Here is a 15,317-nt window from a genome sequence, read left to right as displayed (position 1 = left end):
GCAAACAAAATTATCAGTGCCTCATGTTTCTACCCCACAATCAGTTCCCGATGCGTGGCCATGTAGTGTTAATGAGAGTTGCTTGATTAGGGGAGACTTGTTATGTAGGAAGGCCCACACTTTCTGTTAATTGCTAATGAGGCACTGAGTCCTGAGGGTTATGTCCTCCAGCTCTGAAATATATATATTCTGAGGTGAGGTTTTGCTTTGGGGGCTTACTCTTTGGAAGAATATTCATGTGATATGACCGCATGAGACTCTGGGTAGGCATTAAGAAGCCCCCTGGCTTTGAAAACCCAAATGTTGGTGCTTCCCTCTGTGGTAACTATGTACGTATGTAAAGGCCAGACAGTTACATCTGTCTGTTGACCTATGATGTCTGTATTGCTAATGGTCAGACAGTTAGAAGCCCTGGCTGTTGGTCTTTATGTCTTTGCTTGTATATTCTCTGTTGGTATATGTGATTAAAAAAGATTGCTGATTCCTCAGAAGTTGCTTTCCTTTTTGGAAAAGCAGATCTAAGAACCTGTTCTAGCAGACTATCCTGGATGTGTCAGGTGCTTGCTGTTACAGGCCACCCCCACCACTGAATTTCCTCCTTTTAATAAAGAAAATTGTTAAGCAGAATCAACTGGTCAGATGGCCTTGTCTGATGGTGTATGCAGGATTCTGTTCCTGTGCTACTCCACCTCTAGTGAGGAAAGAAGTGCTTCCCTGTTACTGATAATGAGTCTGGGGATATTTGGCAGCTGAATTGATGCTCAAGATCACCTGGACGTGCCAGCATTTTTGCATGTAGAGCAAGTAATGACAGCATCGTCACGCTGGGACGGTCTTCTGGGCAATTGTTCTGGAAGTCTGCACGAACAACTCTTAAGAGACAGTTGAAGGGGAAATTTCTAGGAGTCCAACAAATGGTATTTTTTAATTGAACTGCTAAGGGAATTATTTAGAAAAGAAGGGATTACTACCGTCTGCTTCTCACCTGAGGAGGAGGTCCTAGAATTTTTAATTACAGAAATAGATGGCAGAACAGGAAAATCAGGACTCCTCTGGGGAAAGGTTGTAGTTAATCATTACATTAAGGGGAGATTATTAAGTCATGTGTCTGTGTGCCATCTTCTGTTTCAAACTGTGGGGTATAATTTCATTTTTATGTGAATGAGAAATTGCTACTCTGTGAGTATTTACATTTGGAAATGTTTCTCTTTTAAAGTATCTCAAGCACTCCCTCTAGTAATTACCCGCAGAAAAGACATAACAGAAACGAGAGGAGTTTGTGTGCTCCAGTAACTTTACCAGAAAAGCTCCCATTTTAATGGAAGTTAACCTAACTCTGGGTGGAGGATTCACCCGAGGGATCCCCAGAGGTAGATACCCACCCACTTTCTATCTAGGGTGCTGCATTTAGAGCTTTTATTTTAGGTTTTAGAGCTCAGTGCTTGGTATGGGTAGAATCACAGAAGATGGAATATCATTTGAAAATTGCCTTTGTTGACAGATTTTCCTTTTAGTGAAAGCCTCTCAATGTCTTTGTTACAGGGCATCCAAGGATTATATCGCGGTTATAAAAGCACTGTTTTAAGAGAGGTAAACCACTTATTTATTTTCTGTTTTAAAGTACAATCAGAGGCCACAATCATTTTAAGGACAAAAATCTGATGACTTTGTTCAGTAAAGCTACAAGTCGCAACGGAAATATTTATTTCTGCTACTTGATAACTAATCTTTATGCCAACTGTAGTCTTGTTCCCAGGACAGTTTGGTCTTCTCCTGCGGTGATGATGATGATGATGATCTTTACTTGGAAGTTTCCTTCTGCTTTGTGGAGCACTTTTCTATCTGTTTTCTCCTTTGGTCTTCAGAGCAGCCTGTAAGAATACCAACCCTGTTAAGGTGGGCAAGATAGATGGTGTGATTACTCTTCATTTGATAGGCAAGCTGGCAGTTGAGGGGGGTTATGATTTTCTCATAGCTGGACAGCTAATTAATTAGTGGTAGACAAATCTAGACCTAGATCTCAGGTCTTTTGGTTCTTAACCCTTTGTGACAGGTCCTGCTGTGTCCTTTCATCCTAAGAGCAAGTTTTGGTTGTAAAGTAGTAGAATCAGATATTAAGAGAAAGCTTGTCTTTGTGTAACCACTTCATTCAGAATGGGTGATTTTTTTTTTTTTAACATTTCCATTTGTTATTTATTTTTGAGATTCTTTTCTTTTTAAATGAGTTTCAAATTCTTTCCTTCCCTCCTCCCTCCTCCCCTTCATTGAGAAGGCAAGCAGTATATCAGTTATACATGTTAAATCATACAAAGCATTTCCTTATTAGCCATATCTTTTTTAGAAGCAAGAAAAATAGAGAAAATTATACTTCAGTTTGTACTCAGAGTTTTTCACTTCTCTCTCTGGAGGCTGATAGCATTTTTTCATTGTGAGTCCTTTGGAATTGTCCTGGATCATTGTATTGATCAGAGCAGCCAAGTATTTCACAATTGATCACCATTACAACATTACTGTTACCGTGCACAATGATCTCTTGGTTCCTCGCACTTTACTTTGCACGAGTTCATACAGCTGTTGCCATGGTTTTTTTTCTGAAACCACCCCCCTTGCCATTTCTTACAGCACAGTAGTATTCCATCACAATCATATGCCACAGCTTGTTCAGCCGTTCTGCAATTAATGGGCATTTCCTTAATTTCTAATACTTTGTCACCACAAAAAGAGCTGCTATAAATATTTTTGTACATATGGGCCCTCTTGCCTTTTCTTTGATCTCTTTGGTTTACAGACCTAATAGTGGTATTGTTGTGTCAAAACTGTGTCACAGTTTTATTGTCCTCTGGGTCTAGTCCCAGATTGTGCCCCAGAATGGTTGAATCAGTTCACTACTCTGCTAGCAGTTCATTAACGTGGCTATTTACCGTTATCCCCTCCAGCATTTGTTACTTCTGATACGTGTGAGGTATCAGAGATGTTTTAATTTACATCAATAATGGTTTAGAGCATTTTTTCATATGACTGTAGGTAGCTTTGATTTCCAGAATGGGTGACCTTGTAGCAGTCCCTTAACTGCTGTAAAATTTACAGAGTCTTCAGTTATTCTTTCTTATTTGGTGCTCACACCAACCCCATTAGGAAGGTATTAGAGGGAAGCAGTCTTAGAGAAAACTAACTTGTCCAGGGTCACTAATAAATGGCAGAATTGGGACTTGAATGGAGGACTTTGACTAGTCTAGGTGAGAGAGGAGAGATCATCTGATATTGAATTAGGAGCAAGATGTCCAGTAACAACAATAGCAACATATAGTGGGGATAGCAGTGGGCTTCAAATCAGAAGAGAAGTCAATTTGGATCTCAGCTTTGGAACTTACTAGTTACCTAATTCTTGGACAAATCACTTGATTTCTCTGGGCCAGACAGAATAATCTGAAAGGGCCTTTCCATCTCTAAATTTAACAACCACAGTTACTATCAGGCAACATTTATGCATAATTAACAATTTAAAGGAACTCACAAAGAGCAAGTAATATGTTTCTGCATGGCAGGATTTAAAAACTTTTCTCTTTTAATGAAAGAAATGCAAAGCTTCACAACTTTTTTTTTCCATTTAAAAATAATTTTATTGATGTTTTCTGTTTCTTACATAACCATAATGTCCCGTGTATAGTTCCCCCCCCCGCCCCCGTAACTCTCTCCAAGAGCCATCCCATTAAATATAGAAGTTTGTTTGGTTTTTAGAGAGAAAGAAAAAAGCAGCATAATTAATGAAAAGATTGAGAAAGCCCCCAAACATGGGCAGTAACATCTGTGGACCTCCCAGTACCATCAAGTTGTACGTTTGAGATATCTTTTCATATCTCTTCATTTGAGTCCCAATTAATCTTTATAATTTTATTATGTTTGCTTTTGATTCTTTGGTGGGTCATTGTTCTTTCCATCCATGTCTTTTGGAACTCTTTTTTTTTTTTGATTACTTTCTTTTATAGTTCTGTTTATTTGTTTTTAGATTTCGACATTCATTTCCACAAAATTTTGAGTTCCAATTTTTCTGCCCATCTCTTCCCTCCCCCCACCCCTAACACCTTGCATTCTGATTACCCCTTCCCTCCATGTGCCCTCCCTTCTATCACACCCCACCCTTCCCTTATCCCCATCTTCTCTCTTCTCTTGAAGGGCAAGATAGATTTTTATACCCCATTATCTGTATTTCTTGTTTCCCAGTTACATGCAGTAACAATTCTCAACATTCGTTTCTGATACTTTGAATTCCAACTTCTCTCCTTTCCTCCCTCCCCACCCATCCCCACTGAGAAGGCAAGCAATTTAACACAGGCTGTATATGTGTAGTTTTCCACAAGACTTCTGTAATAGCCAGTTGTGTAAGACTAACTATATTTCCCTCCCTCCTACCTTGTCCTCCATTTATTCTGTTCTCTCATTTGACTTCCTCCCTTCCCCAAAGTATTTACTTCTAGTTACTCTCTTCTCCCATTTGCCCTCCCTTCTATCATCCCCCTCACCCTTGTCCCCTTCTCCCCTTCTTTCCTGTAGTGTAAGCTAGATTTTCATACCAAGTTGAGTGAGTATGTTATTCCCTCCTTAAGCCATATGTGACAATTGTAAGCTTCACTTTTCCCCTCTCACCTTCTCCCTTTTTTCCTCCATTGAAAAAGATTTTTCTTATCTCTTTTATGAGTGATAGCCTGCCCCATTCCAATTCTCCCTTTCTTCTCCCAATATATTCCTCTCTCACCCTTAATTTTATTTTTTATAGATATCATTCCTGCTGATTCAACTCAGCTTGTCCTTTCTGTGTGTGTGTGTGTGTGTGTGTGTGTGTGCATGCGTGCATAATCCCTCCACCCACCCAAAAACTGAGAAGAGTCTCAATAGTTACACATATTATCTTTCCATGTAGGAATGTAAACAGTTCAGCTTTAGAAAGTCCTTTATGATTTCTCTTTCCTGTTTACCTTTTCATGCTTTTCTTGATTCTTGTGTTTGAAAGTCAGATTTTCTCTTCAGTTCTGGTCTTTTCACCAAGAATGCTTGAAAGTCCTCTGTATCATTGAATGACCATTTTTTTCCCCTGAAGTGTTATACTCAGTTTTGATGGGTAGGTTTTAATCCCAGTTCCTTTGACTTCTATAATATCATATTCTAAGCCCTTCGATCCTTTAATGTGGAAGCTGCCAGATCCTGTGTTATCCTGATTGTATTTTCACAATACTCAAATTGTTTCTTTCTAGTTGCTTGCAATATTTTCTCCTTGCCCTGGGAACTCTGAAATTAAGCCACAATATTCCTAGAAGTTTCTCTTTTTGGGTCTCTTTCAGGAGGTGATCAGTGGATTCTTTCAATATTTATTTTGCCCTCTGGTTCTAGAATATCAGGGCAGTTTTCCTTGATAATTTCATGAAAGATAATGTCTAGGTTCTTTTTTTTGATCATTGTTTTCAGGTAGTCCCATAAGTTTTAAATTATCTCTCCTGGATCTATTTTCCAGGTCAGTTGCTTTTCCAATGAGATATTTCACATTATCTTCTATTTTTTCATTCCTTTGGTTTTGTTTTGCAACTTCTTGGTTTATCATATAGTCATTAGCTTCCCTGAACTCCACTCTCATTTTTAAAGTGAGCTTTTGAACCTCCTTTTCCATTCTAATTCTGCTAATTCTGCTTTCTAAAGCCTTCTTCTCCTTATTGACTTTTTGGACCTCTTTTTTCCAATTGACTTAGCCTATTTTTAAAGGTGTTATTTTCCTCAGCATTTCTTTGGGTCTCCTTTAGCAAGCTGCTGACTCGGTTTTCAAGCTCTTCCATGGCCTGAGCCCATTGTATATTCATTTTGGAGGTACTGGATACAGAAGCCTTGACTTCCTCTGACAGTATGCTTTGTTCTTCCTTATCTGAAAGAATGGAAGGAAATACCTGTTCACCAAGAAAGTAACCTTCTGTGGTCTTATTTTTTTCCCCTTTTTTGGGTATTTTCCCAGTGAGTTACTTGACTTCTGAATCCTTTGTCAAGAGGAGGGTCCTAGTGCTCCTGCTCACTGTAGGACAGTGCTCAGGGCCTGAGATTCAGATCAGCTGCTCAATTCCCCCAGGGACTATAAGATGAGACCAACAATGGATGGTTGCTGCCTGTCATGGGAGGTGCTGTCTGCTGAGGTGTCTGCTGCAGCCAGACTGCTGAGGCCGGAGCTATGGGGGGGACCCTGCTCCCTTCTCAACCAGCTGAAAAAGCCCTCTCATTGACTTTTGGTACCTGTGGGTTGAGGGATATGCTGCTACTTCTGGGGATTCCACCTCTGAAGCCTGCTAAGGTCCTCTTCCCTGTGCCATGTGGGGCCAAGGCTGGGTTGGATTCTGCATCCTGTGCAACTGACCTTTCCCATTGGCCTTCCAGGTCACCTTGGGCTGGAAGTCTCCTCCACTCCATCTTTCTGTGGCTTCTGCTGCTCTAGAATTTGTTGAGAGTCATTTTTTACAGGTATTTTATGGGCTGTGGAGTAAGAGCTAAAGTATGTATGTATTTCTGCTCCGCCACTTTGGCTCCAACCCTCCAAAGCTTCACAACTTATAAGCAGATACTCAAGGAAACAATTTTTATTTCACAGATGAGTTCATTTTAAACATTAAAAGTTCAGTTTCAAGTCACAGCAGTAGACAAGATGCCTTCTAGGTGCCAAGAACTGTGCCTGATGCTAAGCAGTCTCTGTCTTCAAGGAGCTTATATTCTTGTGGAAATAATATGTACACAGATAAGTAAATACAGCATGAAGCAGAGGAAACTCAAAATAATTAGGGGGGCAGGAGGAGGTGAATACTAATAGCCAAGCAGATTAAGAAAGGCTTCCTAAGGAGGTGGTGTCTGGCCTAGGCTTTGAAGGATGGCCAGGGATTCTGGGAGGAAAGGGAGAAGAAGGAGAGTATTCCAGGCTTAAGAAACAGCTTTTGCAAAAGCTCAGAGGCTTTTGGAAGATGGAAGGTCGTGTATAAGAATCAGCAAGAAGGTGTGAATGGCTGAAACAGGTTGCATGAGGGTATCTTAGTGTGCCCGTCAGTCAAGAAGGAGAGAGAGGAGCTGAGCTATGAAGTGCTTTAAATGTCAAATCCAAGAGTTTGCATTTGAGCCCAGAAGCTAAAACTTGGTGGTCAGACCCATGCTTTAGGAATGTCATTTTGGCAGCATTGTTGAGGGAAGAACCTAGAAGCAGGAGGGAAGAGATGAGATGGGCCATTGTAGGACCCTGTGACTGACCAGGTGAGAAGAAGAGGGAATGGATGGAGCCAAGACTGAGATGACCTAGTGACTTTGGGAATCTCTGAGAGGGTGAAGGAGAGCTAACGTGTAGACAGTACTCCAAAGTGCAGAACTATTGATGCCCCGTGGGTCATTTACATCTAGAAAGGTTTGTATTGTAAAATATCTTACATAATCTTTTCAAGTGTAATTGGAAAACCTGAATAATAATGGTACACTATGCAGAAACAGAAGCGTCAGGAAAAGGGTGAGTTTTAGGGAGAAAAAGTGAGACCTTTTTTTAAGTATGTTGAATTTAAGATGTCTCTGGCATCTCCAGGTAGAGATGCCCAATAACTACTTGGTGATACAAGATTGTCACCCTGGAGACAGATGAGGGTTGGATACTTAGATCAGGCAGTCATCTGCATAGAGATGATCATTGAACCCATGGGAGCTGATGAAATCACCAAGAAAGGGAAGATTAAAAGGCACAGGGCAGAGCACTGAGGGATAGCCAAGTACTGGGCTCAGAGAATGGCTGACCCCAGGGAAGGAGACTGAGGAGTAGTCAGACAAGTAGGAGAAAATCTGGAGAAACAGTTCTAGGAGGTGCCAGGGGGAGGGATTGGGCAAGAAGGGAGACTCAGAGCAGACTTTTGGATTTCACGGTCAGATGAGGAGGAAGCTCAGAAGTGGATGGGGTTTGAGACAGTGTAAGCAGAGGATAATTTGTCTGAGAACGGGGGGCAAGATGTGGGGAGATAGGAGGGCTGAGGGAAACGGATGGGGGAGCTGTGGGCATGCTTGTAGTAGTAAGAAAAAAATATGAAATTATTTGAATATGAAGTTATTATACTGGTTAAATCCAGATACTTAATGCTTTAATTTCAATAGCTTTGAGATGATCTATTCAGTTTCTTTCCTGTTTAGCTGTCATTTAGGCACATGATGCTATTTATTGTACATTACTTCTTGAAGACATCAGATTGGAATATAATTTGCCAGTGGCTACTGTTTTAAGGATCCCACAAATAAGAATGTAAGCCTTTATTTTATAAAGCTCTGCTTTGTAACCCAGGTTATTTTGTACTTAGGATTCCTTTGGGATAGAAACATTTTCATTTATCAATTCCATTTTTCATTGATCTAAAGGAAAGCTATTTTTCTGCATTTACAGAAGAAAATTAACTTGTACAAAATTAGAACACTTAGACTCAGGGAGGGCTTTTGTTTTCTTTGATTACAAAGCATTGTCTTCTTCGCACTATATAGAAATATTTTGCATCTCATTTTAAAAGAGTTTTTGAGAGAGTTGCATTAGAAACAATACTTAATTAACCAGTGCTGGCAAAGGGCTTTGCAGAACTGTTTTTAAGGAAATCAAATGCCTTAAAATTAGTTATATGGGGTGGGGGAGAATGACACCTGCCTTTCAGAAACATAACTCCCACTGTAGCTTCATTCTATACTCATTTTCTGGCTCACTAAACATGTGTTATTTACTCAGATTTCATCTTGATTCTGGGAAAAGAGGGCAACAAGCCTTTTTTATTTCTTTGAGAGGTTCTGAATAAATGAATATATTTACATGCCACCAAATACTGATTTTGCATGCAACAAATAGATAAAACACATGGTTACAACTGTTTGTTATTCTCTTTAAAATTTGTTGTGACATATGTCAAGCTAGTAATTAATTTCTAGGCTGCTATCTTAGCAGACTCTCTGACCCTGCTGAGATAACTTTGTTTACTCAAAATGGCAGGGCTTTGTTGGGAATTTAATTGGGGTCTTCTGCGTTATATATATTCATAAAAGAACCTTCAGAACTGATTTCTGTTGAAATATTGCCTTCCTAGAGGCTCTTTCTGATAGAATCAGAAGCGAATTATTGCTGAATGAAATGTAGTTTCTTTTTCCAAATGAGGAAAATCAGAGGTGATGCATCTCTTTTAAACAAACATCTTTGTGTGAGTTTCACTTTTGACATTTTTCTGACACCAGCACCCCCTCCTTATAGGAAAGTTCGGAAACTACTGGGAAATTTGCACATTTGTTCTAGATGTGTTCTCCACTTTAGAATGTTGACTTTGCTTCCCAGGAAACCTTAGCATGAGCTTGAGCCTTGTATTAGTGAATATGCTGTCCTAGATGCTTAGGAAACTGGGACATCATTGTTTCCCAGAGTATGCATTGAACCGTGTACTTTATTTAGCCTTTATGATGGTGGAAATCATTTGATTTATTAACTGGACAAGGAGAACTTGAGAGTCTAAGTAGAGCTGGTATATCTTGCTGCTTTTGCTAAATTTTAAAACCTCACCATTCTTATTTACGTTGTTGCAGATCTGTAGCATAATAGGCAGAATGAGATGGCAGTAAGTGTGCAGCTGGAATTGAAGGTTAGGGAAGTGTTGTTCTCTGGATGCTCTTGCCTTCATGACTAAATCATTTCCACATTGGACTGTGAGCAAGTGGGGATGCTTTCTAGTGAGCTTCAAGTCAGCATCTTTAAAATAGCAGATGGGGACCTTTTGATGGTAGAAGGGAAATCTAAAGTTGGTTTTAGTATAACAATGGCATGTGGAAACATTTGGGAACCAGGGAAAATTTAGTGTATGTATGTCCAGGGGTGAGAAATCCCAGGTCCCCAGATTCATATTCGTCTGGGTTGCTATTGCATTCCAGAGTGTAGTTTCTAGCTGGTGGGCTTCTGTGGATGTCTCATTCACTCAACCTCTGGGGGTTTTATAATGAGAGCAATTGAAGAGCTAATGTGCAGGTAATGACCATTTTGAAGGGCAGTCCTAAGGGGCTGGGTGCTCTGCTGGCCTTAGTTGGGACAAGAATAGATTAGCTCACACAGTCAGTGTTAGTGCCTCCCTCCTCTCCCTCTGGCCTTTCCCTGCCCAGCTCTTACCCTTTCAGCCATCCTGTCCTCACTGTAATCTTCATTGTCCTTTTTCTTCCTTGTTCTCCCAAGTGTCCGTAATGTGTGAATTGAAGCATATTTTAAAATACTTAGGTCTTTTAAACAATTTTAGTTTTCTTGATCATGATTTAAAAATCAGGTAAGTTTAGTAGTTTGTTTCAACTAAAATGAAACCTCCATTAATTCCTTTTTATACTTGTGTGATCTGCCCTGGCTCAGGCCCTCATCCCTTCTTGCCTTGGCTGTTGTAGCAAGCTCCTAATTGGATTTCAGCTTCCTCTCTCATTCATTCTCCATACCACTGCCCTACAGAATCTTCCTAAAGCATAAACCTGACCGTGCCACTCCCTTCTCCCTGTGTTCCGTTCTTTGCCTCCAGTCTTGTCCCCAGCCTGTCTTTCCAGATTCATTTCACATTGCTTCTATTCAAGTTCTTCTTCGTGTTCCAACCAGGTTGTTAAGGTGCCTTTGCAGCTGAGTGAATGGTGAAAAGGAAGAGTCATGATTATCCAGTTTATGCAGTCTAGAGGGAGACCTGGAGGGTGATGGTTCAGTAATTTATCCTTTGTCTTCTGCTTCTTGATCATCCATGACTAGGATGAAGCCATATGTGACCATGCTCGACAGATCTGCACATGACAAAAAGCTGGGAAGAAATGCTAACAAACTGAAGTCTAGCCATGCTGCAAGGCTTCATTCAGTAGGTTAGAAAATGGGCCAAACTCAGTAGGATGAATGCTATTTATAGGGGTAAGTTTAATCTTACACCTGCCTTCAAAAAAACTGGCTCCACAAATACAGAATGAGAAAATCTGACCAGATGAGATCATCTGAAAAGATTTTCAGTTTTTAGTCAGTGTGATATGGCTGTCATAATAAGCCATTGGGAGCTTAGGCTGCACGTTGGAACACATAACATCCAGAATGAGGGCCATGACATTACTGGGGGAGTCTCCTCTGGTCAGGTGTACCTTCAGTTTCAGGAACCACATTTGAGAAAATGGGAGGATGAGTTGGAGAGCAACCTGTATGAGATAGTCACGGTATTAAATGTGCCCATTGGTGGAAGGAGTGAAGGCTATTATCCCAAAGAAAGAATACTGATGGGAGACATAGCTTTCTCCAAGTCTTTGAAAAGCTCCCATGGTAGAAGAGAGGTCATCCTTAGCTGCTGCTAAGTGAGAGGGGAGAAGTAGGAGGAAAAGAAGAAGTTGCTGGGGGACAGATTTCATCTCTGTTTATGTAAAGAAAAACTACACACTTCTCTTTGAGTGAATTTTTGAAGATTTTGTGGGGGTTTTTTTTTGACTGAAATACAGAACTTTACATTTATCCTTAAGTGATTAGAGCTGTCTAAAAATGGAATGGCCTAGTATGGGAGGTAGTTGGATGTGAAAGTTAGATGATCCCTCATTGAGGATTTTATAACAAGAATCTGTTTTCATTCAGCATTGGGTTGGACCAGAGGGCTTCTGAGCTCCCTTCCAGCTTGGATATTCTGTGATTCTTCCCTGATTTCTCTGGTTGGTGAGGCCATCTCAGCACAGCTTTATAAATCCTGCATACACTATAACTCTTAAACTGTAAGTCATCACCTAAACTTTATATTGTTCCCTGTTCTTCGGAAGCTAAGACAGGGCTTTGCATACCTAGAGTAGGTACTTCAAAGATTTTGCGTTGTAATAAGAGGCTGAGATGCTGAGAGACTTGATTTCTAGCTGGTAGATAGATCCAGCAGCAACAGTACTAATTAAAGGTTGTATTTGTGTACTGCTCTCAGGTTTGCAGAGTACTTCTCTTACAATGACTCTAGGACATAGGCATTGTTAGTGTTAGTGCACTGAGGACATCAATTCTGTTGCCATCAGGAAAGGAGGACAGAGAGCTCTCGCTCTGCTAGCCATTGGCAGTCAGGCTTCTGGGGTCGGATTTGTCTGGACAGCATCTAGGACTCAGCCCCACAGGGAGGGAAAACAATTAAAAGGAATTTTTTTCTCTTGCTGAGTAAACTGAGCTTTCCAAATGTCAGCCAGAAGCAGAAACCAGGGAGTTTGGAACCAAACTGAAGAGCCTGAGGGCTTCTCTGGTGACCAGGTGGCAGTCCACTTCAGGAAAGAGCTAAAGGTGTGTGGGGCCAAGTGACCCCCCTCTTAGGAGAAGGGCTGGAAGACCACTAGGGCACAGCAGAGAGTAGTCTTGCTGGAGTACAGAGCAGACAGGACACATCACTGAGTGCCTCGGGTCTGGCCCACTCATTGACATTACTGGGCCAGTGCCCTGGAGTTCCAGACCATTCCCTTAGGAGGCTGCATGTGTCTCTTAGCCATGCCTGTTCCTTGGTTCCACATGTGCCTCCTCCATCAGGCCTACAGGGTTTCCTGCCCCCAGCTGGACACCCTGTGGAAAGTTGCACACCCACGGGGATCGGGTAGAGAGTTTTTTTTTTTTGAATATTTTTTTTCCCAATTACATGTAAAAAAATTTTTGACATTATTTTTTTATTTTATTTTTTTAATATTTTATTTGTTTTCAGTATTCTATAATCACTTCCACATAGCTTAGATTTTTTTCCCCCTCCCTGCTCCTCTTTCCCCCCTCACTCCCCACTCCTTCCTTGAGACAGCTTGGAATTTTATATAGGTTCTACACATACATTCCTATTAAATACAATTTCACCATAGTCATGTTGAATAGAAGAATTAAAATGAATGGGAGAAACCATAAAACAAAACATAACACAAAAGAAAATGATCTGCTTCATTCTGTGATCCAGTTCCATAGTTCTTTCTCTGAATGTAGAAGGTGTTTTGCCTCAAAAGTCCATTGGGAATTTTTTAGGTCCTTGCATTGCTATGAAGGACTAAGTCTGCCAGAAAAATTCCTTCTACACTGTGATTGTTGCTGTGTACAAATTTCTCCTGGTTCTGCTTCTTTCACTCAGCATCAGCTCATATAAATCTTTCCAGGCCTCTCTGAAGTCTTCCTGTTTACCATTTCTTAAAGTACAATAGTATTCCATTACATTCATATACCACAACTTGTTCAGCCATTCCCCAATTGATGGGCATCCCTTTGATTTCCAGTTTTTGGCCACTGCAAAGAGAGCTGCTATAAATATTTTTGTACATGTGGGACCCTTTCCCATTTTTATGATCTCTTTGGGATACAGTCCTAGAAGAGATATTGGTGGGTCAAAGGGTATGCACATTTTTGTAGCCCTTTGGGCATAGTTCTATATTGCTCTCTACAAGTTCCAACTCTCCCACATCTTCTCCAACATTTATCATCTTCCTGTTTTGTCATGTTAGCCAATCTGACGGGTATGATATGGTACCTCAGAGTTGTTTTGATTTGCATCTCTCTAATCAATAGTGATTTAGAGCATTTTTTTCATATGACTATAGATAGCTTAAATTTCTTCCTCTGAAAACTGCCTTTTCATATCCTTTGACCATTTATCAATTAGGGAATGACTTGTATTCTTGTACATTTGACTCAGTTTTCTATATATTTTAGAAATGAGGCCTTTATCACAGACATTAGTTATAAAAATTCTTTCCCAGTTTTCTGCTTCCCTCCTAATCTTGATTTCAGTGAGTTTGTGTGGGCAAACTTTTCAGTTTAATGTAACCAAAATTATCCATTTTGCACTTCATAATGTTTTCTATTTCTTGGTTAGTCAAAAATTTATCCATTCTCCATAAATGTGACAAATACACTATTCCTTGTTCCACTGATTTGTTTATAGTATCAATCTTTATACCTAGATCATGTACCCATTCAGACTTTATTCTTGTGTACAGTGTCAGGCATTGGTCTATGCTCAGCTTCTGCCACATTGTTATCTACTTTTCCCAACAATTTTTGTCAAATAGTGAGTTCTTATCCCAGAAGATGGGGTCCTTGGGTTTATCAAACAGTAGATTGCTATATTCGTTGACTACCGTGTCTTGAGTAGCCAATCTATTCCACTGGTCTACCCCTCTGTTTCTTAGCCAGTACCAAGTGGTTTTGATACTTGCTGCTTTGTAATACAATTTGAGATCTGGTAGGGCTAGGCCACCTTCCCTAGCATTTCTTTTCATTAGTTCCGTTGATATTCTGGATCCTTTGTTCTTCCAGATGAATTTTAATATTATTTTTTTCTAGCTCTAGAAATAATTATCTGATAGTTTGATTGGTATGTATGACACTGAATAAGTAAATTAATTTAGGTAGAATTGTCATTTTTATCATATTGGCTCAGCCTACCCACAAGTAACTGATGTTTTTCCACTTACTTAGATCTGACTTCATATGTGTGAAAAGTGTTTTGTAATTGTGTTCATATAGTCCCTGGGTTTGTTTTGGCAGGTAGACTCCTAGATATTTTATAGTGTCTACTATAGCTTTAAATGGGATTTCTCTTTCTGTCTCTTGCTGTTGGGCTTTGTTAGCAATATATAGAAATGCAGATGATTTATGTGAGTTTATTTTGTAACCTGCAACTTTGCTAAAGTTGTTTATTATTTCAAGTAATTTTTTACTTGATTCTCTATCATCATATCATCTGCAAAGAATGATAACTTGGTTTCTTCTTTGCTTATTCTAATTACTTCAATTTCTTTTTCTTCTCCTATTGCTACACCTAACATTTCTAGTACCATATTGAATAATAGTGGTGATAATGGACAACTTTGTTTCACCCTTGATCTTATTGGAAATGCATCTAGTTTATCCCATTGTATATAATGCTTGCTGAAGGTTTTAGGTAGATACTGCTTATTATTTTATGGAAAGTTTCATTTATTCCTATGCTCTCCAGTGTTTTCAGTAGGAATGGATGTTGTATTTTTTCAAAAGATTTTTCTGCATCTATTAAGATAATTATGTGGTTTCTGTTAGTTTTGTTGTTGATATGATCAACAATGCTAATAGTTTTCCTAATATTGAACCAGTCCTGCATTCCTGGTATGAATCCTACCTGATCATAATGTATTATTCTTGTGATAAGTTGTTGTATTCTTTTTGCTAATACCTTATTTAAAATTTTTGCATCTATATTCATTAGAGAAATTGGTCTATAATTTTCTGTCTCTGTTTTGGCTCTTCCTGGTTTAGGTATCAGACCCATATTTGTATCATAAAAAGAATTTGG

General features: G+C 39.6%; 1 protein-coding gene across 6 annotated transcripts in view; it reads left to right on the top strand.

Moving 5' to 3' along the window:
* The window catches only part of SLC25A26 (solute carrier family 25 member 26), a 189,340-nt gene that overhangs the window by 28,686 nt on the left and 145,337 nt on the right, over positions 1-15,317 (top strand). For 5 of the 6 annotated variants that reach the window (XR_011964750.1, XR_011964752.1, XR_011964751.1 and 2 more), the window contains exon 5: positions 1,543-1,590. The exons of the other annotated variant lie outside the window; for it this stretch is intronic. Coding sequence is in view for 2 of the 5 variants with exons in the window: in XM_072598731.1 (XP_072454832.1) it covers positions 1,543-1,590 (48 nt within the window). In the remaining 3 variants the exon portion in view is untranslated. The remainder of the gene's footprint in view (positions 1-1,542; positions 1,591-15,317) is intronic. 6 annotated transcript variants of the gene reach the window in all.

This window comes from Notamacropus eugenii, chromosome 3 (genome assembly GCF_028372415.1).
Source record: "Notamacropus eugenii isolate mMacEug1 chromosome 3, mMacEug1.pri_v2, whole genome shotgun sequence".
Classification (NCBI taxonomy): domain Eukaryota; kingdom Metazoa; phylum Chordata; class Mammalia; order Diprotodontia; family Macropodidae; genus Notamacropus; species Notamacropus eugenii.
The sequence above is the reverse complement of the archived record's forward strand: the minus strand, read 5'-3'. Positions and strand labels throughout refer to the sequence as shown.